General features: G+C 33.0%; 1 protein-coding gene across 3 annotated transcripts in view; it reads left to right on the top strand.

Annotated features, from left to right (window-relative positions):
* The window catches only part of prkcq (protein kinase C, theta), a 51,416-nt gene that overhangs the window by 4,623 nt on the left and 23,450 nt on the right, over positions 1-23,343 (top strand). Inside the window, exons 1-5 of one of the 3 annotated variants that reach the window (XM_056455469.1) lie at positions 11,073-11,115; positions 12,646-13,027; positions 19,366-19,565; positions 21,886-21,946; positions 22,119-22,299. In XM_056455469.1, the coding sequence (XP_056311444.1) occupies positions 12,910-13,027; positions 19,366-19,565; positions 21,886-21,946; positions 22,119-22,299 (560 nt within the window). In that variant the 5' untranslated portion in view covers positions 11,073-11,115; positions 12,646-12,909. The other 2 variants (XM_056455470.1, XM_056455468.1) reach the window with 2 other exon arrangements.

Here is a 23,343-nt window from a genome sequence, read left to right as displayed (position 1 = left end):
GCTGGAGAACATTCCCATTTACATGAACTCCAATCCTGCCTCAATATGAACTACAAGTCTTGTCATGCAACACACACACCTGCTCCAAGTCTCCATTGATTACACTCCCACAGCTGATTCTGCCCATGGACTGATTAAATACATATATACAGCTCACTTTGACACCCTTAATGCAGAGTCTTGTTAAGTTAACACCCTGTAACACTACAAAGCTTTTCCCGGTATAGTTTCCACGTGTTCCGACCCTTGCTTTGTTTTATCGTTTACTCTGTCTGCCGCCTGTTAGCTGACGATGCCTTCAGATTTCATGATCATTGCCTGTCTCACCATGATTCTGAATAAAACCTGAATAAGCATAAGGATCCTCACTCTGTTGTCACTCATCTCCCTCCGTGGTAACAAATTCCTTCATGTAGTGCCAACACAAATTAATTTTGTGGAACCCAGCATTTTGTACAGTGTGATTTTTCTGATTTCCATATGAAACTGGACTTTGGGTAAAACAAACGTGAATTGCTAGAAAGATGACAGGCTATAACACAATTAGGCATGGGCCGGTATAAGATTCTGACGGTATGATAACCTTGAATAAAAATATCACTGTTTCATGATACACAATATCACGATATTGTGCTTACTGCTCTAAAATGTAGTCTTTTTAAATGTGTGGGTTAATAAACAAACTTTTTTTGCCTTTAAAAACAATATAATTTATTTTTTGAAAGATTTCTAATTGTAGCAGTAAACATGTCAGGCTAAACAATTCAAATGAATCATTGACTTCTGCTGTCTTTAATTGTTTCAAAAACACAGATTTCTTTACTATTTAAAATGGCATCTTTTTTCTGTCATGATATTTTTTCTGTTGGAGTTAATGTTGTTCTAAAAAACAAACAAAAAATGTAAATAAAAAAAAATCTTACACATACCTTAGGAATGGTATTACAGAAAATGTTGGTGGTTTTAAAACCTTGACTTTTCCAAACCACGGTATACCTTAAAAACAGTTATCGTCCCATGCCTAAACACAAAAATGGTTTTGTCTTGATTTATGTTTGTTTCATAATTTTCATAAAGGCCAAAATCAAAATTGAAACTGTGATTATAAAATTTAATTTTGATTATAGCACAGCCCCAGCGTCCAGTGAGCAGATTTGTCTAGGGTTTACACTCCTATTTGATTTAATTTTTTCTATTTTAAAGGCATCCTGGGATTTTTTTTTTGCCATAAAAAGTCAGGACCTTGGTTTAAAATATTAGACTCACTATAGCAACTTTTCCAGCAGCAGCCTAGATTTTTTTTCAGCTGAACACCTATGCAGACTCTGACCAAACTCAAGCTTGATTAGCATCAGTGGGCAGACGTGAGAGCTGCTCGATTTTAAACGTGATTTTTCAAAAAGTCCATTAAAAAAAGAAATAAAGAAAGAAAGATAGAAAAAAGAAATTTACTAAAAAAGAAAGACAACTTGATAGCAACATAAGCAAGCAGTGCTTAGTAGATTACGTCAAAATTGTAATTCGTTACAGATTACATGATGAAAATTGTAGTTAAATGTTACATATTTTAGGTAATGTTATGTTTAGGCATATGTTAGGTAAACTTACTTTTTATCTTTTTTTTTTTTACCTAAAAAGTTAATGTGTCCCATTTAAATAAAGCAAAGATTTTTTTTTTACATTACACCGGGGTTTCCATAACCTGGGTTAATTTAAGAACAGAGGTGGGTTTGTGAAAAGTGTCAGAAAAGCTAATAATTAATGAAATTAAACAATGAAATTTTGACCAAATAATTAAAACACTAACAGAAACAACTGGGGATCTTTGCATTACGTGAACAAACATTAATGAATATGATAAGATCACATGATCAAAGTTTCACTGGCTTGAAATACTTCTGTCCAGACTTTCAAAATCGACAGTTACTGAACGTCATTGAATTTGATGACGGCAGTGTTTCACAACCAAACATCACCAGTGTTTATTAACTTGCATAATTTTCTTTCCTATTGTAGCTGAATTCCTTAAGAGGTGCTTTTTCCTCCAAATTCAGAAGCATTGTTCATGTCAATCTAAAAAAAAGTGAATATTCACAAATATTCTAAATCTAAACAATATATTCAACCAATTCAATTCATCTTTATTTCTATAGCGATTTTACAATGTAGATTGTGTCAAAGCATCCTTAACACAGAAGTTCTAGTGAAACTAAATTGTGTCAGTCCAGTTTTCAGAGTTGAAGTTCAGTTTAGTTTAAATTTAACTGCTGAAAGTCCAAACACTGAAGAGCAAATCCATCGATGCGCAGCTCCAAAAGCTCTCATATATAACATACATTAGATATTTTTAGAGAGGACCATTTAAAAGAGAAAATAAATATTAATTAGAGAGAAACAAAATATTTACTTTCATGAATTATACATATTCAGGATTGCATAATCCAAATTACATGTCATAAGTTACTAAATATAGGGATTCAAATGTTTTGGCTTCATTAAAACAGGTAATTTGTCCTGTCAATGGCAGTGACACCACAAAACAAAACTGTACAGCATTAAACAACAGTATACAAATACTCAGATTAGCGGAGTATATTGTGAAATTTGAAAATATGCCATGACTCAGGATTAGCTTTAGGCATGAAAAGAAACTTGTATGCTTGCTAAGGCTGCAATTATTAGATTCAAAATACAGTAAACATGATGCAAAACAAAATATTTAGTCATAATAAATAAGTTAGAGCAGATAAATCAGTGTCAAAAAAAAATTTGTGGAAGGCGATCTTTACTTAATATTCTAATGATTTTTGTCATAAGTAAAATCAATCTTTTTGACTCAATACAACATATTTTTGGCTATTCCTACAAATATACCTACGCAACATAAGACATATTTAAAATATGTTTTGTATACTGACTATCCAGACAGTTTAGCTAAGAGTTTTAGTCATCAGAATTTATATATAAAGTGCCACTATTATGGATTATAGAAAGGACATATTTTGGTTTTGGGTCCCCAACTAGTGCTGGACGATGATTTCCCAGATTTTTCCAAAAAAAAGAATGATTTACGATTTAAGGATTATAATTATAATCTTATATTTATTAAATATGTATTATGAGATGTATAAAAATGCTAGAGAAAATAAACCTTTCCCTCAAGAACCTTGCTAGCTGTCATTTAAAGATCAAGTTGGACAAGTTCTAATTACAATTGTATACAAGAGTTTTATAATTGTAATAATATATATTAACCCATTTCATAAAATTACAATGAAAGTAAACTCATGATTGTTAAAAAGGGAGACCTTTTTCAAGATCATTTATTTCCCTACTATTTTGTATGCTTTATTTCAACACTCAGAGGTTTATTCTTTTCACGCTAGGCTAGTGGGTTAAATTTTATTGCTTTTATTTCCAACATTGATTGGTAAAAATTCCTTTCATATGCACATCTTTTCCATTATTGTCTTATTTATTACTTCTCACTGTGAGAAGAACAGGTTTAAATGCACGTGTCTGACAGTGAATGCGTGACTGGGTTAGGCTTTTTTTTTTGGATTAGGTTTTTTTCTTGGAGAGTGTGTTTGTGCGTGTCCGTGTTGTATTTAATTTAATTTTAAAAGTGTGAAATTTCTTCAAGTTCTTCCTTGGTTACTGCATGCTGTTTGTGTATATCTATGGCAAATGCGGGATCTATGCGGGAACTATGGGAACCCAGAGGGACGCATCATGTTTTCATTCAAACAAATCGATGTAAACTACACACTCGAGTTAATCGATAAAATCGATTTATCGCCCAGCCCTTTCCCAGACAATTGACATTTTTAAAGGTAATTATTCCAATGATGCCCATATGATTTTTCAGCAATTGATTTTTCCTAACCCTTTCTTTACATGAAGCTAATCTGTGGTAATTGGTTCGCTGACTGATCGATTGGAGGTTCATTCTGGTGTGTGAGAGCTTTGTTTGGCATATTCAAGCCATTGAATGAATGCGTTTTGTAGTGCTCTCCATGTCCAGTGTGAAAGCCGCTAACACGTTTACCAGAGAGCTACTGTAGAATAGTCATGGTTCATTCTTGAATGATTTGTTTACTTTGAACGAATCTTTTATGTGACTTGAGAACAAGTCCTCACAGGGAGTGATTTGTTAATTATATATTTGTGCAGGTGGAATACAGGATTAGTTGTTCTTTTGAGTCATTTATCAGGTTTGAATCGTTTAAGGCAATCATATGCAGTCAGAGCCGAAAAAAAATAATGAATGAATGATTATCTTCTCTTTCTTATAGCATTCTAGTTATAACTTGTTTGTAGTGGGATCAATGTTTGAGCTAGTTGTGGATGTCTTTGGAAGAAACTCTAAACATTGTAAGAATATTTTGGCAAATTGAACAAAATGAGGGCAGAGCGGTTGCAGTAGGTAGCACTATCGCCTCACAGCAATAAGGACGCTGGTTCGAGCCTAGGCTGGGTCAGTTGGCATTTCTGTGTGGAGTTTGCATGTTCTCCCCATGTTCACGTAGGTTTCTTCCGGGTGCTCCGGTTTCCCCCACAATTCCAAAGACATGGCTATAGGTGAATTGGGTAAGCTAATTTGTCTGTAGTGTATGCGTGTGAATGAGAGTGTATGGGTGTTTCCCAGAGATGGGTTGCAGCTGGAAGAACATCCACTATGCTGGGTAAGTTGGCGGTTCATTCCGTTGGGGTGACCCCTGATTAATAAAGGGACTAAGCTGAAAAGAAAATGAATGAATGTAATCAAAGAATTGCCTTGAAAAAAGATTTGTTCATCTTGATGAATGAGACTCAAAGGTCCAAGTCAGTAAAATGTAATAGCTCCACACAACTAAATACACATTTTGCAAGACGACAACCATTTTAATCACACATACAAGTTGTAATTCTGAGGAAGCAGAAGCTTTGGCAATGCTTTGTTTAGACATTTGTTTAGACGTCATGATGACATGGCTAAAGATTCACATGGATGATGATTCATATTAACAACTAACAAGAATCTTTTTTAGAGTCAAGAATTTTATGCATGTAACACTTTTAGATTCAAAATTTAGCTGGACGTTTTCATCTTTAGAGCTGTGGTACATGCTGCATTAAGGGTCACTGTCAAAAATCTACAATAGGGGCAGTTTAAATATGGATTCAATGTCTACAAAAGCAACATTTTAAAAGGGCACCTATTTTAGCCATTTGCCAAGATTTAATATAAGCTCGTTTTTCAGGTCAAAATACCCATCAGATTATTTATTATATCTTTTTAAATCTGAAAAATTTGAGCTGTTAGGACATTGTAGCTATTTTTGTTGCCTGGTGAGCTGGTTCTCCCTGCTCACCGTTCCCACATGCGTATCAGGGCCACAGAGATCCTTCTAATAGGTGCAGCTTTTATGTAGATAAACAGCACAGTGACAGACACGAATGAAGCAGATCTCCCCTACTACAGTAAAAACTTTTCCAACTGTTAATTGATATATTTGTTGTGGAGTTAATTTAAGCCTTTCTGCAACGATGAGTCACACAATGTCGTGAAGTTTGCGCGGATCCTCCTCCCCAGTTCTTTGAATCCCAGCTGCTTCGCACACGTCCTGTCTTGTTGATATGATTATACATGTCTGTCAATCAATTCAGTGGGCGGGGACACTGCACTCCTACGTCACGTTGCGGTGGGCCTCAAAATGGGAGGGATTTGGGTCCTATTAATGTCAGGAAATTTAAAAAAAGAAACTTATTGTGTTTCTATTACTCCAATATGACTGTGGACACACTATACCAGGAATACCCAAACAGGGCCAAAATACAAACATGATTGAGGGCTGTGGGCCAAATATATTTACCAAAGTCGTCTATATTAAATTTTTCCATGGGTAATTTCCTAATTAATTCGGTAATATTTAAAAATAACTAGAAAACGTTACTTTAACTCATACACTGAAAAGAATGACTTTTGCAAAATTGTTGCAAACTATTTATATGGGTTGGATTTAAACAAACAAATTACATTTGGTAGTGTTCAACTTAATTTGTTTGTTTAAATTCAGCACAAATAAACTGTTTACAACCACTTAAAAAAACAAAAATGTAGTAAATTCAAGGAATCATTTTTGATTTTTTTTTGTGTATTAACTAATGCAGTATCATTTGTAACATTTAATAATGAACTTATTACAGTAAAAACAAACAATGTATGGTGTTCGATGCGAAAAACAATAGTCGAGCTGCTCCTGTCTTTACCTTAATTTACTCGCAATGCATTGTCCACTATCTGTCAAGTCCTCTATCGGTATTTACAATTTAAAAGTAATTTACAACATTTAATTGAATCATTTAAGTTCAGTTGGCTTTTTTGTAGCTTAAAAAATAAAACAAATAAACAAAATGTTACGTTAATTTTAATGTCGATCTCTGTCAAAGGAATTCGCCCCAACAACCTTCCCATCATTCTCCCTCACTTTTCGGATGGCGGGCCAAATCAAAGGTTACTATGGGCCAACTTTGACCCGCGGGCCCTACTTTTGGCATTTCTGCACTATACACAGTTCTGTCCAAACAGCTTCTAAAATATCATTTTCATCATAGGTGCCCTTTAAATTAAATATTGATAATTAATCAATCTTGTAGGCGACGCAGTGGCGCAGTAGGTAGTGCTGTTGCCTCAAAGCAAGAAGGTCGCTGGTTCGAGCCTCGGCTGGGTCAGTTGGCGTTTCTGTGTGGAGTTTGCATGTTCTCCCTGCGTTCCCGTGGGTTTCCTCCGGGTGCTCCGGTTTCCCTCACAGTCCAAAGACAAGAGGTACAGGTGAATTGGGTAAGCTAAATTGTCCGTAGTGTATGAGTGTGAATGAGTGTGTGTGGATGTTTCCCAGAGATGGGTTGTGGCTGGAAGGGCATCCGCTGCGTAAAACGTTGGCGGTTCATTCCTCTGTGGCGACTTCGGATTAATAAAGGGACTAAGCCGAAAAGAAAATGAATGAATCAATGAATCAACCTTGTATTAAACTGAATTAGAATGTAATCAAATCACCAAATTATTTGAAATAACCAGCCCTAAAAATTCATTCAATTCTGCCACTTCAGCTAATTCTGTCTTTATGTAAAAAAAAAGTTCTAATTGCAATTTATCTTAAATTACATTTTAATTTTAGGTTATACAAGGTTTTAGTCAGTTTAACTTGAAAAAATGATTTATTTAGTTTAATAAGTTACAGTTAACATAAAAAATAATGTGGTCGTGAATTAATGGAATAAAGCATCGTTTTTGTTTTTTTTACATAAGATTTTATATACTGTAAGGCATTTGCTTTTAAACTCACTAATAGACTTGTATTATAAATGAAAAGATAAATAAATAAAAAAAAACCTTGGGTTTTATGAACTGAGAGATGATATTTCTGAGCCACTTTGCTAAATGGATAGTTCACCAAACAATTATATTTTACTCACTATTTTCTCCCCCTCAAGTGCTTACAAACCTTTTTGAGTTTTTATTGAACACAAAAGAAGATATTTTGAAAAATGCTGATAACCTGTAACCATTGACTTCCATAGAAGGTTTTCAGCTTTCTTCAAAATATCTTTTGTGTTCAACTGAATCAGGTACAAATATGGAGCAAGTGAATGGTGAATAAATGACAGTATTTTCAGTTTTGGGTAAACTTTCCCTTTAAGTATTGAACCAGGCATATTCCTTTAACAAGCCTTATGAGTTTCACCTCCAGAGAGGCTTGTGAAAGGTCAGATGTATTTGTAGTTCAGTCCAGTCCAGTGTGTTTAAGTTCAATGGAGGGGGTTGTTTTTTTGATCCCACACTTCTTTTCACCCCTGCCGCTTTTTTCCATGCTGGGACACTTCATCTGTGCTGACCCTAGAGTCAGTATCGACGCTGTTTGATGAAATATCACATTCACAGAGCCAGTAAAGGCTTACACAACAAAGTAGTGACATAAAAGTTTCTGTCCTGCTGAGCTCTTTCTTTCTGTCTGTCTAGTTTTTCTTTCGTCTATATATCCTGGTAGCAGCAGCAGCAGCAGGTAAGAGCAGCAACTCTGTATCTACGCTCCAGTCCTTCAATGACACAGGAAGTGCGGTTTGAGTTGTCAGTCAAATCACAGGAAGTGCTTGGCAGTCACATTACTAAGGGCGTACTTTGTGAACAAGAAAAGTTTATGCAAGCCAGAGTTTTGAGAAATTTGTGCTAAAGGAAAAGAATATACACCATTTTTTTTTTTCTGTTGACTTATGATTTATAGCTATGTGTTTGAGTAAAACATATTCTTTGTATAATTCACTAAACTACTGACAATAAACTGACAAACTATTGTCATTGAAAGCTTTTTTGTTGCATGAAATAAAAAAGTGGCATGTTTACCATGGCACACTTAGTGAATGGAGTAAATAAGGCTGTGAAAATCAATCTGCACTGCATCATTTTTGTTTTAATAATATATATAAATAATAAATATATTAATAATAATGCACACCAGATGATGCGATTTCGCAGGTCAGCATTCAACAAGCTTGAACATTGTAATGCAGCAAACTGCGAAACTTGTCGCAAACTTGAGCTCGGGTTTCCAGTCTGCCGCATTCGTTTGCGTATGAATGGAAGTCTATGGGGCGAAAAGTGCAGTGTGACAACAGCTTGAGATATTTAGAGACTTTTACTTTGACACCATAATAATCACCTACCACTCAAGAACTATTCAGCAGCACTCTAGCATCCGCCTAATAATTTTGATTACATAAATGGTCTTAAATATCTAAAAAATGCACAAAAGCATACAAATATGCATACCCTTAAGCAAAAACATCATGGCGACCATGTTAAAAGTCACTTGTAAAAGTAAAACCTTCTAACCCTCCTACAATCTAATGCCAAAACCCTAAAATGATTGGTAATGTGCATGCTTTATTCAGAGGATGTGAATATAGAAAGCCTGGAGATTAAAAATTAAACCAGACAAAGTATCATAGCAAAAGGTTGTGGCTGAGTGATCCCAGCGCTTGCAAAATTAAAGTCTGATGTGTGAAAGTATTTAAAAAGGCAATGACAGTGAATATGAAGTTGACAAAATCACAGTTGTTTGCAAGCTATGTTCACAAGAGCTAAAATGGTGTCCACATCAGACGTGAGCAGCACTACTAAAACACTACTTGTATGATACCTGATGCTGAAATTGTTATTGTTATATAAATATTCTCTCAGTCAGATCAAAGTAAAAAATGACAAAAAAAAAAAATTGTGATTGAGAAGTTTTACATACAGACAAGAACACTAGCTATCTTTCTATACACCTATTTTTATGCACATTTTGGAATATAATGGACATTAATGGACATGCCAAGATGCGCATATATTTTGAAAATGCATATTTAAAAATGTATGCGCACAACTGAGTAAGATAAACGTTTTATTGAAAAAAAAAAAAAAAAACGCCCATAAACTACATTCTAAAATCTCTCAGCCAAGGACCATCATCAAAAGCGAGTTTGGTATTATTAACTTGGGAGCGTCTGTGATCACAAAAGGTGATTTTGTGCCTTTAAAAGCAGTTGCGCCTTAATTAGGTTTTCGTCTTTTTCTTGAGAAGGCCAAGTAATTCACCATATAAGACTTGTTTTTTTTGTCACAACTAAAATGCCATGGTGGCAGATGGAGATATGAATGAGGCCTCTCGCACGCGCTCTCGGTGTCACGCGCACTCGGTCACTCGGTCATCACTCAGAGTGATGCATGAAAAAAAAGACTATATAATTGTTTAAGTAGTTTGTGATGTATGTTTAAGTGTGCCTCCTATAAGTACAAGTGTAGTATGTTAGAGGTGTAACTTGAAGTTATGGAGTCCCACATGTCAAAATTATGTTGTCAGCAAGATGGCGCTGTACATCAGTTATTAACGTCTACGCCTACTCCACACCTAAACCATCACAGTTATTAACGTCTATACCTACCCCAAACCTAAATCCTAACATCATAGTTGTTAATGTCTACACATACCCCAATGCTTAACCCAACAATCACAGTTATTAACGTACAGCCATGACTTGACGCGCTCATCATTGTACTGTTATTTGCAACCACAGGGAGCTACGCCGAGTAGGCTAACCATACCTGCCAATATTTGTCTCTGAACATCTGGGGGACCGGTGTGGGGGGTTATGGTGTCTGAATAACACAGTTGAGAACAGAGTTAGTAACTGTAACGGGTTTCGGGTGGCTGCTCTGATCAGATATTATACCAAAGTTGTAGACTTGGAGATATTACAGACTGTAGCAAAAAGCTGAGGACTGGGGGTCAGGGGATGGGTGAAATTAGTGGAGTTTTCCAGGAGAAATAACAAAACGGGAGGGTGGCGGGATATGGGTCTAAAATACAGGAGACTCCTGGGAAAAACAGGAGTGTTGGCAGGTTTGAGGCTATGAGGCTAACTGTCATGACAAAATGGATGAAGTCAGTGAGTGGAGTGAGTTGTTGTTCCACCATCTCGCATGGTTCAATGGGATCTCGATAACTGCAAGTTACGTCTCTCTAACTAAGTTACGCCCCTTCATGTTAAGCCCCTGTCTTGCAGTCCGCTGACAGATACACTTAGATTGGGCAGCAAAGCAACAAGTCTTAAGCTTTTTATGACAACATGTAATAAACAATCACATTTTGGTCATTTACAAAGAGACAATAATAATAATAATAATAATAATAATTATTATTATTTCAAAAGTTTGTAAATTTTTTACATTTTAAATGAATTAGAAAATTTGTCAGTTTTTAGCTGTAGTTTTTTAATAACTAACCTTTTTATAAATATGGGTTAGTGCTGCTCACAGTTTTCCTGTGAAAATACTAAAATCTAGCTTTTTTTGTTTCTTTTCTATTATATAAAATCTAAATAATGTGCACTGCAACACACATATTGAGTTTGAATCAACGCCTGAATAAATGCGTGACACATACATGTGTGTGTGTGCGTTAGTACTGTATGTAGGCTGTGACTCAGCAGGGAAGTGAATCCTGGCTGGCTGTTTGGATGGGAGTTTAGTATTTCACATCTATAAATAGTTTCTGGTTTTCTCTCTTCGCTGGTTACCTCAGTTTTCAATTGGTGAGTACTCGGTTCGTGTTAACCGTGGATCTGTGGTTCAACTGTTTAACAAGTGTGTTTTCTGTTTTCTGCTTAGTTTGATTGTTTTTGGCTGAGTGAAACATCAGTGGTTGGTGTAAACCTGTGTCGTGTTCATTTTAAAGGGCATGTGTCATATGGAAAGAAGTTAATGCATGTCAGAGTTTATCTGCTTTCCATTAGACAGACAGAGAGCATATCTAAGTGATCTTAGGTTTACAAGTATTTTTTTACTAAATGTTTTTATAACTTATTAGAAATATCTAAATTTTATGATCCAATTAGCTGTACAGTATGCACATTAAATTATGCTGGAATGTACTGGAATACTACATGTACTGATTGATTGTCTTTTATAATTTAATTGTTTTAATAATGTTGTTAACTAACACCTTTTGGTGTTTTCATACTTTTTGCTGTTTTATTATTATTATTATTATTATTATTATTATTATTATTATTGTAGTAATAGTAGTAGTAGTAGTAGTATGATAATGCTATTATAATACTAATAATAATTGCTGAAACTAACTTATTGATAACTATAAAAATAAAACACTAATTTGCATAACCAAAATTATATATTTATTCTAAATTCTTTATTTATTCATAATTATTTATTTATATATATTTCATTTTTAATTTTTTTTATTTATATTATTCATAATTTTTATTTATACATTTTATTATTATTATTATTATTATTATTATTATTATTATTATTAGGTTTTATTTCCTATGCAAAAAAATATATATAAATAAATTTAAAAAAAAAAATCTACCATTAATTTGCATAACCAAAATTATATATTTGTACAAAATTCTTTATTTATTTACTTATTTATTTATTTATTTATTTTTATTTATTTGTTTTATTTATTTATTTATTCTATTTTTAATTCTTATTTGTTTTATTTCTTATTTATATTTATTTATATTGTTTTGGGTTTATTTATTCATTCATTCGTTTATTTGTATTTGTTTACTTTTAAATTGACTTTTTTTGTTGGTCCAATTTTTAAAAAGTAAATACAATGGTTTTTATACATGTTTATATCTTTTTTTTTCTTACCGTTAGAACAGCTAAGAAATTAATTTTTGGTGAAATAACCCACCAATTTGTTTTTCATTCATGACAAATAAAAATATTATTCCCTGCAACAAAAGTAGTATTTAAGTAAATAGAATAGAAAAGGAAATTTAAAGAAATAATGTAAGAAATGTTATCAGATTTTGATAGAAAGTATTTAGCACATACAAATTTACTTAAAACAACACCTAGAAATACAGTAAATTCAGAAAAATAAGAATTTTTCCAAGAGTCTCTTATTTTTCCCAAAAAAATGTAAATGTTTTTTTTTCTTTTTACTAATAATTAATTTAATATAAATAGTTTTCTTACATTTGAATGAATCCCTATTTATGAAAATATATAATTTACATATTATTACACATTTTAAGTATTTACTAGTAATTTACAACACTTAATTCTCCATTTATTGACTCTTCCAGGCTTTCATCCAAACATCTTTCCTTCTACACCACCGGCAATAAGATCTGATGGACACAGAACAAAAAATAAACACTTGACCTGAAAAAATAAAGACAAAACGCTAATCCCCTTCTACTGTCACTGGAGTAAAGAAACTCATCTAACAGACATTACAAATGTGAACATTAGCATTAAATAGGAGAGCATCACCAATTCAGAAGACCTACAAAGTGGAATTAACAAAGGGACGCTGTTTATCAGAGGACATTTGAGCGTTTACAGTCATGTCTCCGTTTTTGAGGATTGGTTTCTCCAGTTTTGAGATGGACCCAGGACTTGCCTATCATGAAGAAGTGCTCAATCCATACTGTGCCGTCTATATGAAAGAGGCTGTGGAGACTGGTAAGTTGTGCTTTCTACATATATATCATATAAGGAGAGTTTAGAAACACTAAAACTAGATAGACAGTTTTTGTTGTATTCAAGTGTTGGTTTTATTATTCATTCAGATTGTAATTTGTATTTTCTTGTATATGCAAGTCACACTAAGATGAGATTAGACCTTTTTTTGTCCTTTTTTAAAAAATTATATTTTTAGATGCAGGTTTCAAGCTAAATTATAGGTTTTAATATCAATCAAGGTGATATATCCATAAAAATGCAAATTTTTTCTTAAGTATGTGTAAAATTATGTTTCATCATTATACAGCATAATTTATATATATTTCTGTGAAAATGCCAACATGTATACTCTGACCTGTATTTATTAGCATGTAGAAAAGAATGAGAAATCATGCTAAATTTGATTCCATTTTAAATGATTAAAAACTTCTAAGACCTAATAGTTTGAAGGACAGTGGGGAAAAAAAATATAAAAGATTAAAAATTTTAATTTATTAGGCTAATCTAACAAATGCTGGAGAGAATACGGTGATCATTTAGGGAACAACTCTCATATCTGTTGGTATTACCCAAAACTGCAACAGTTCTGGGATGATATCTATAAGGTACTTGGAGACATGTTTTATATTGATATTCCCTTTGATCCACCTGTGGCAGACCTATGGTGCCTGAGAGCACAGATCAAAAAAAATTGAGAAATTTATAAAATGGAAAGAATAACTTATTGCCTTACTATTACCAAACTAAAATGATTTCAACAGCATTGGTTCAGTTGTACATATAGAATAACGTCTTTTTTTCTGGGATTAGTACTCTTAATAAATACAATGACATATAATGTAAATCGTATCGCAAAGAATTTACTGGTGCACAAATGATTTTTACTGGGGCATGTACAGTTGAAGTCAGAATTATTAGACCCCCTTTGAATTTTTTTTTCTTTTTTAAATATTTCCCAAATGATGATTAACAGAACAAGGAAATTTTCACAGTTTGTCTGATAATATTTTTACTTCTGGAGAAAATCTTATTTGTTTTATTTCAGCTAGAATAAAGCAGTTTTACATTTTTTCAAAACAAATTTAAGGTCAAAATTATTAGCCCCTTTAAGCTATATTTTTTTCTGATATTCTACAGAACAACTTGCCAAATCACAAATCGTACAAAAGAAAATAATAAAAACGTATTTGTATATTGCTGTCTTTTTGATTGGGTGGGCAAGCCAGACGTTTGGGTGGGTATTTATGATACTTAAAATTTAAGTCAAAGAAAGAACATCCATTTTATTCTAAAATTGTAATACATTTCATTTTTAAAACATTTTACTTGTTAAAAAAAAATAGGTCTACATATTGGAAAAAACTGATGCTTGACCCACCAACTCAACTTCCACTATAGGTCAAAGCAAATACAAGTTTCTAGCCACTTACTATTATTGGATTATGTGTGAAATGTCAAACTTAATGGAAATGTGTGTCATACTGAACAAAAAATTGTATCTGTTTCTGTCTTATTAAACTCACTGTTTAGAAGGTGATTCATAAAGCACGTTCTTAGTCTAGCACTTCTTTCAGTCATTAGACTAACTTTAGCAAAATAAAATAAACATTAATGATGTCAGACAGATGCAGTCACTTTTAAATATGTAATAACTTAAGATTGTTTTTAAAAAGTTTTCTAACTTCACTTTCAGTATCTTAATACTTTAAGAAAACATTCTTTTTTTATTGGATTATTTATTCATGTGCTATATGAGCCCCAAAATTTCAACAACAAAATCAAACTTTCAAAATATTATGAAGGGAAGCATTTCTGCAAGCATATATCCTCTACTTGTTTTTGAGACGTGTGGTATTTCTTTTTTAATGTGCAGTATTAATTTACTTGCAAATCAGACTAGATGATATGATAAGTGGTCACACAAACACACTTATCACAAAACATCAGTTCTGCGGACACAAGTAGTTCCTTGCAGTCCCCTTGGTCTCATTCTGTAGAACCAACCACAACCACACATACCTGTCAAAGTATAAAGTGTCAAGTTACACTCAGATTTCTTTGAACCAACTCCGCTTATTAAGTTCAATAAAAAAAATGCACTTCCAGATGTATTTATGTTTGATATAACTTTAAATATACACATTAAAATCAACAATAGACCTTGCTCATGATGTATTTTATAGACAGTAGGTATTTTTATTTTAATAAATGAAATCATTATTATGCTAAATGTACTGTATTTAATATAATAACTGAAAAAGTACATAATATTAAGCCATTATGAAGACATTATTATGAACCCAGGTGGTTTAAAGGAATAGTTCACAGAAATTTACCCCATAAATTACCCCATAATTTAATCACTCTCAAGCCATTATCAGTGTATATGACTTTCTCCTGTGTTTTTGAAGCTAAAGATTTAACATTTTTAAGTTTGGTGGCTGCTGAATGTACACTCTCAACAACTGCTTGGCTGATTTTTGAATCAATATATGATGCTTGATGTAAAACCTATTTAGGCATGGTAGGGCCAGATGGAATCTGCGGACGTTTTTTTTTTCCTATTTCTGCGAAGAACTTTGGTAAAAATCTGCGGATTTTTGCTGAATTATTTTGGGAGTATCATAACTAAAACCTTAATATGTGAAATAAAAAACAATATATTTTTAACTTGTATTTAATGTTTAAAATGCAAATCCTATTAGATTCACTTTATTTGGTAAACAAAGCAAGTCTCTCATGTAATATATCTACTAAAAGTATTACTGTACAAACTGCATTGTACATAAATCAGATGAACATTTTCATATTAGTCAATAATATCACTGTAATTAATTTAAAAACTGAAAAAATATAGATTTGCACACATTTACCCAAATAAACAGAATCAATAATGGGCTGAAAATCTGCAGAATTCTGTGCACGCAGATTCCGTGTGGGCCTAGACATGGGTGATTAATCGAATTGAGATTGCAATCGTAACTAAGCAAAGCTGTGAGTGTTGTGCAGATCTTATAAGAATTTGTAGTAAATATCTTCTGAGGGCCAGAAGGCACTCTTGTGGAAACTAATCTGTACAAACACAAAGAAACCCAGGAAATCCACTGGGGAAATAGCAGCTGCTAAATAAACAGAGGATTTAACTGCTTTCATTAGCTTTGTTTCCATCCAAATATGCAAATAAAATTATGCGCAAAACTGGAATATCGCATAAAAGGCGTGCGAATAAAGCACCGTTTCCAACCAGTGAGTCAAAGAGAGTCACTTCCTGATTAACTGGCACCAAACATCAAGTAAAAATTGGATCTTTCCTTTACTTAATAAATGACTTGTGCCTCAGAAGACAATGTCAACACATAATGAACACATGGTGGTGTTTGAAGGTGAGACATAGAGTACAGACGCTTCTGACAGTCCTGAAAGTAATTAATAATATAATAGCACTAATACTGAAATGGAAAAGGCGTTTTAGAATGACCAAAACAACATTTCAGATGTTTTACAATGTGCTCAACCAGCTGGTTTGTCCATTCACACACATTTTTATCATCACATGATTTCTTATAACAAAAAGTTTATCCTGCTCAGTTACGTGCATATGCACATTTTCAAAATTGATGCGCATCTTGCTGTTTCTATCAACCGTTTTTTAAGCGCATATCCAAAATGTGCATGAAAACATAGCTATTAATTCAGTGTGACTACTTAACACACAATTATGGAATCATCTCACAGAATTATTTATTACGAAGACTCAACTGTAGTTTTAAGGCGAGTTTGGAGTAAAAACATGTTCTTATATGTTGTAATTTTATATGTTGCTATTACTACAGCAGTAGTTCATTAGTAAAGTGACACAAACAGCTGTCATTTTTGCAGAATGATTATCTCACTGTCCAATTTAACTGAATTCAAATTAAATTTGATTATCTCTATATCCAATTAAACCAAATTCAAATTGAAATAAGTTTTTTCATAGCTTATCAGTGCACTATGACCAGGGGTGGATTTAATCAATAAGCGAGGTAAGCAGCTGCTTAGGGCCTCAGGAAATCTTGGGGCCCCCAATAAATATATAGAAGTATAAATTATACCCATAAACTATACCATATTTTGTATGGTAAAAGTAAAAAAAAAAAAAATTAACTTAATTAAATATTTAATATACAATTAAATATAATATTATTTTAATAATGCAATGTTATGTAATAATAATAATAATAATAATAATAATAATAATAATAATAACAATAATAATAATAATAATAATAATAATAATAATAATAATAATAATAATAATAATACAAATTAAAATATCTATCATGGAGCAGTCCAGCAGTCAAATGTATTAAAAAAAATTTTTTTATAAAGTATTATTTTTATTTGTAAATTCGTTTTAAGAAAACTAATCATTTAAAATGTAGAGATTGCATTAAGATAAAATGTTGAAAAGAAGATTGAGCGATTTAAAAACAAACCGCAATAAATATAAAATAAAAGTAGAACGGGTGCGTTTCAGGATTTGGGCCCTCTGGCTGGAATTGCTTAAAATAGAAAAGTTGTTTTATATACGCAGCAAGTTCTTTTGACAATTTTATGAAGACAAACTTTTTGTGTTTTACGTGAAAGGGATAAAAATTAAAGGGTCTTGGTGTCTGCAAAGAGGAACACTTTTTTAAGAGATGCAGCAAGTTATTTGAGAAAGATTATGAAGCTGGATGTTTTCTGTTTGAGGGAAGGTGCTAAAATTGAGTACCTGAAGATGTTAAAAAATACTTAAAATTCTTAAGAAGTAAAAAAATTATTGAAAATGATTTAATGTTGGCTTGAAATGGAAGATTTGTCATTTTTCCCATTATGTGATAAAGTGCAATTGAAATTAGATAAATGTAAAAAAGAATTTAAACTGACGCATGATTTTATCTTTTGGAAACCAATTGGATCATTGGAAAATGGGTGTTGCTAACAAAATGGAGAAAGATAGATGAATGGACGAAAGCAGGGCAGAAATGAGACCCGCACTATTAGGCCCTCCCAAAAGTCATTCCATGTGACCAGAAGTAAAGTCATTTCAAGGGGGAAGAGTAGGTTATGGTACTTGATTAAATAAATTTTTACAAAACAATGAAGTACACAGATACATCATTTATAACTAGCACTGCTATTTACATACAAAAAAAGTATCTTTGATTTTATACATATTAAGAGGTATACCATGTTTTTTTGAGTAGGTTATTAAGACAAAGACTGCGTCCAAAATCGCATACTTCCATACTATATAGTATGCTAAAATCAGTATACGAGCAGAATAATATGTCAGAACTCATAGAATTCAAAAATCAGTATGCGAGAAGTACCCGGATGACCTTCTACTTCCGGCAAGACTCTGAAGTGTGCATTGTATGGACGCTACGCTATCCCATGATGCCCCGCAAGAGAATTCGTGAATGGGTGTGAAGTGATGCAACTCACGTGGGGAGGTCAAGTGATCATGACAAACTGCCGGATATAGTATGTTCCATTCATACTGCTCACCATTCATACTGTACTTTTCTAAACGGCCGAATAGTTCAAATGCAGCACCTACTGAATAGTAGGCAGTTTCTGACACAGCCAAATTCTTTGATTTGAGAGAGGGGCTAAAAATGAAAGGACTTGATCAGCAAAAGGGATAGTGGGGTCAGAGGTGCCGCAAGCTGTTTTCACAAAAGATTATGAAGCTGAAGTTTATTATCAAAAAATAAGAGGATACTCTTATATCTGATGTCCTGACGTCAACCAAAATGTTAAATTGTTTTAGAGGCAGATTAAATCTTTTGTGACAAAAGACACTTTGAACACAAAATAAGTTATTTGGGAAAAATGTTGGAAACGGTTAACTGTTAACTTCCATAACATTTGTTTTCCTACTATGAATGCCAACGGTCTCCAGTTTCCAACATTTAAAAAATATAGACTTTAGTGTTCAACAGAATAAAAAGTTTTAGAAACACTTGGGTTTGAGTAAATTGTGATTACATTTTCATTTTATGGTGAACTATTTCTTTAAGACAAAGGAAACAGGGCAGTTTTTGAAAGACACTTTGTCTTTAACTAAGGGAAAATGTTGACATTCTACCCAAATTGCATGGTTTCCTTTGCACAAGACTGTATTTGTTTCATTGCACAGCTGTTAGATTACAATCAAACAATTAGAGCTTTGTGTCATTTAAGTAGTATCAGTTTCAGATCCGGTAAATCCACAGTGATGTAAAACGCACACTACAGCATAATGTTTTTCTGTTCAGTCAGTGAAACGTACTGCAGTATTTATCTTATATATTTGTGTGTATCTGTAGAAAAAGGTCAAGTGTACAAACAGAAGCGGCCCACCATGTATCCCCCGTGGAGCAGCACTTTTGACGCTCACGTCCACAAAGGACGAGTGATGCATGTGGTGGTCAAGGACAAGACAGCTGAGCTAAAGACGGAGGCTACAGTCCAGCTCGACACCCTCGCTTCACGCTGCAAGAAAGAGAACGGCAAACTGGAGATATGGGCGAGTGCTATCTGTATAATCAAAACTAAATGTGCAGAGATGAAACACACAAAGGCCTGGCTCCATGGGTGGTCAGGTTGGGCCTGACCGACCCAATCAGGAGCCTTGCCCACTTTGGCCTCATATCAGATAACAAAAAATTTGCGATGTGAATTATAGTTGAGAAAGAAGCATAAAATGTGACCGTGATCTTTAAAAACATGTTTTAGCTAGCCAGGCTCATTTACAACCAGTGTTGTGGGTAACACACTACAAGTAAAGCGAGTTACGTAATAAAATTACTTTAAGTAAAGTGTAAAGTAACGCATTACTTTTAAAAATTAAGTAGCAATTTTTAAGTTACTTTTGTAAACATGTAACAAGTTAATTTTTAGATTAATTAGTTTGCTTTTAAAAAATAAGTTGCTGAATTTGAATTAGTGTAAAAATTAAAAACAAAAATTTGTGGAATCACACTCGTTAGGAGAATGAGCTCTCTGCGGGAACAGACACATAGTCTCAATGGACAGTGATTTTACTGAACTAAAAAGACAAAAATACAAAAGTAGCAAACATTGCTTTCAACTTTCATTAATCTGTATGCACGGCATGTATTGCATCAGGAAGTTCTCAGAGGAACTAATATTATTCTAATCTTTTTTTATTATTATTTTTTATTTATTTTTTTAAGTAAATGAAGGTGTAGAATATGTAGTGGGTTGTTATTGGCAGAGCTCTTCTATGTAAAAAAGAAAAATACCCTGCAAGTTTAGAAAGAGATTAAGCCTCAGTTCAAGTTCACTTTCACTTTCAGTGCATGCCGCACATTGTGTAAGCAAAGGTATGGGACAATATCAATGCCAAAAATGCCAAATAAAAAGCTTGTTGAATAGCACCAATTGAAAAAAAATTATGTACTGTATTGAATTAACAAAAGCTTGCATTATAATGACTTTTATAATGTATTTTAATGTATTATAATGTATTTTTAGGTCCTGATGTTTAACCTAGCTGTTTATTTAAACTGTGAATATTTCTACCTAAAAATATATTGACACATTTTTATAATTAAATTCAATACTTCATAAGCACTTTCCAGAATTTACTACATATTTACTATTCAAAAGTCAATTTTCAGTTCATTTTATTTCAGTTCAAAAATTCACTTCCATAAATTCAGCTGTTAAAATTCAACATTACATCCGGGAACTGCAAGAAAAGCAATAGAGTTCTTCAGGTGCTGTTTCACCAGCAGGTCGAGATGGACCAATTTAAGGTTTTTAAACAAGTAAATATGTGATAAAAGCACAAAAATAGCATTTCATTTTAATATCCTGGTCTTGGAAATTGATTCAATTCAATTCAATTCATCTCATCTCATCTTTATTTCTATAGCACTTTTACAATGTAGATTGTGTGAAAGCAGCTTAACATAAAAGTTCTAGTAAATTAAAACTATGTCAGTCCAGTTTTCAGAGTTAAAGTTCAGTTTAGTTCAGTTCAGTGTGGTTTAATTTTCACTGATGAAAATTAAAATACTGAAGAGCAAATCCATCGATGCGCAGCTCCACAAGTTCCAAACCAAATTTATATTTTCATTAATGTAACGGAAGCCTTTTTACTGCATATGCAGTATCGTTGGTCACACTTTATATTAGGTGGTCTTAACTAATATGTACTTACACTGAAATTAATCATAAGCATATTTGATTAAATACCTGCATGTAATCACACCTGTAATACATTTCTGTAATTGTACTGTTGCTCATCCTTTGCACCTTCATCCAGCATTAAACCTAGGTGCTCCAAATTTATGAAATGATTCGTAATTTACAAATACAAGCAAACCATTTAATGGGACACATGATGTGAATGACCAAAACCATTGATGGACTTAGGGCATCATAAAACTGTGCTGAAGTGATACCTGGAGCACCACAAAGAGACGAAAATGGTTCCTGACTGACCGTAAAATTGACAAGTGAGGAGCGATAATATGTTGGCTATTTAATAACCTGCATTTTTAGATTTGAACACTAAACCCTGCAAACAAACAAACAAACAAAAAAAAAGAAACACATAAATATGTTTTATATAGCCCAAAAGTATGCCTAACCCTGGCTTATTCTGACTTAAATAAATTTTTTGGTTGAATAAAAGTAACTTTATTTATTTTTTAACCGGAAATGACAGCGATTTCTCTCAAAAGATAATAAGACGATGTAAATATTTCTCAGCTTTCATTTACCTTCTGAGATTTTGCCAATATTGCCACAACATAAATCAATGTTTCCAAATTATTTTCAATAATTTTAATGAATATACATTTTATCTATTATAGGTGGAACTGAAGCCACAGGGTCGTTTACTGATGGAAGCGCGGTATTTTCTGGAAAGAAGTGGTGAGCCTTTCTTTAAATCACATAGACATATGGTCAATTACAGATTCATTTATTAACAGTTTTTTATATAGTAACACATTTCTAATAGCTCTAGCTCAAGGGTTGTCAAACAGGGTTCTGAGGACTAAATACTTTTTGGCATTTCTGTGTGGGACTGGGTGTTTGTTTTCAGATGCTGCAGGTCATGGTGAAGGAGATGGAGAAACTGAACGGGAAAAAGAAGGGGTGTTTGCCCTTCATCACAGACGAGGAGCTATTAAACAGGCTAAAGTTCATGTGGTCAAATGCCACGAGTTTACAGCCACCTTTTTTCCTCAGCCGACCTTCTGTTCAGTCTGCAAGGAGTTTGTCTGGTATTACACACGCTCTGTAACAATTTACAACAAACATTTGTTTTTTAGGAAATTACCTAAAAATTATTATTATTATTATTATTATTATTATTAATAATATTAAGGTTGCAACAATAAATAATAATGAGCAACAAATAATTTATAATAATAATACGAATAAAATAATGTCACTAAAATTACTACAGTATGACTATATAAAGACTAATATAAATAATCTAAATTTATAATTAGAAAATTATCAGAATATGTTTAAACATGGCATTAGATTTAAACAAATAAATGTATGTCAATAAAATCAACAATTAGAGGGTAGCGCTGTCACCTCCCAGCAAGAAGGTTGCTGGTTCGAGCCCCGGCTGGGTCAGTTGGCAACTTGGCATTTGTGGAATTTGCATGTTCTCCCCGTTTACAAGTGGGTTTCCTCCGGGTGCTCTGGTTTTCCCCACAAGTCCAAGGGCATGCGCTGTAGGTGAATTGATTAAACTAAATTGTCCGTAGTGTATGTGTGTATGTCCTGGTCCTCCAAGTTTGGGGTTGAGCATTAGGTTAACAACTAGGGATGGGCGATTAATCAAAAAGTAATTGAAATCGACATTCAGAACCTATAATCGGTCTAATTTTTCCAGGTCAATTTTTTCAATTAATTTTCCTACCGCATATAGAGTCACATGACTCCGCTCTGTTAAGGCTGATTTATACTTTTGCGTCAAACGCACAGGTATGGTCCAGCACAGACTTCGCGCGTTCACACACCTCTTAAAAAAATTTAACTACACGTTGCACGTTTGCATTACATTGACAATGATTGGAAGCTGGGCCAGATATGCCTTGAGACGGTATATTTTCCATTACGATAAAATTATTTACATTGAAAATTATATTTTCTACTTTTGACAACATTGAAAATAATTAATTTTGTTTCCAAAAGTGCAAGTTATTTATTTTCACTTTTTAATAAGAAAAAAGTGACTTGGTTTTAGGCAATGTGTGTTTTAATTTTAGTTGTTCAACGTTGATGCTCAATGAATAAAGATATATAACAGA

Source organism: Danio aesculapii, chromosome 4 (genome assembly GCF_903798145.1).
Source record: "Danio aesculapii chromosome 4, fDanAes4.1, whole genome shotgun sequence".
NCBI lineage: Eukaryota > Metazoa > Chordata > Actinopteri > Cypriniformes > Danionidae > Danio > Danio aesculapii.
The sequence above is the reverse complement of the archived record's forward strand: the minus strand, read 5'-3'. Positions and strand labels throughout refer to the sequence as shown.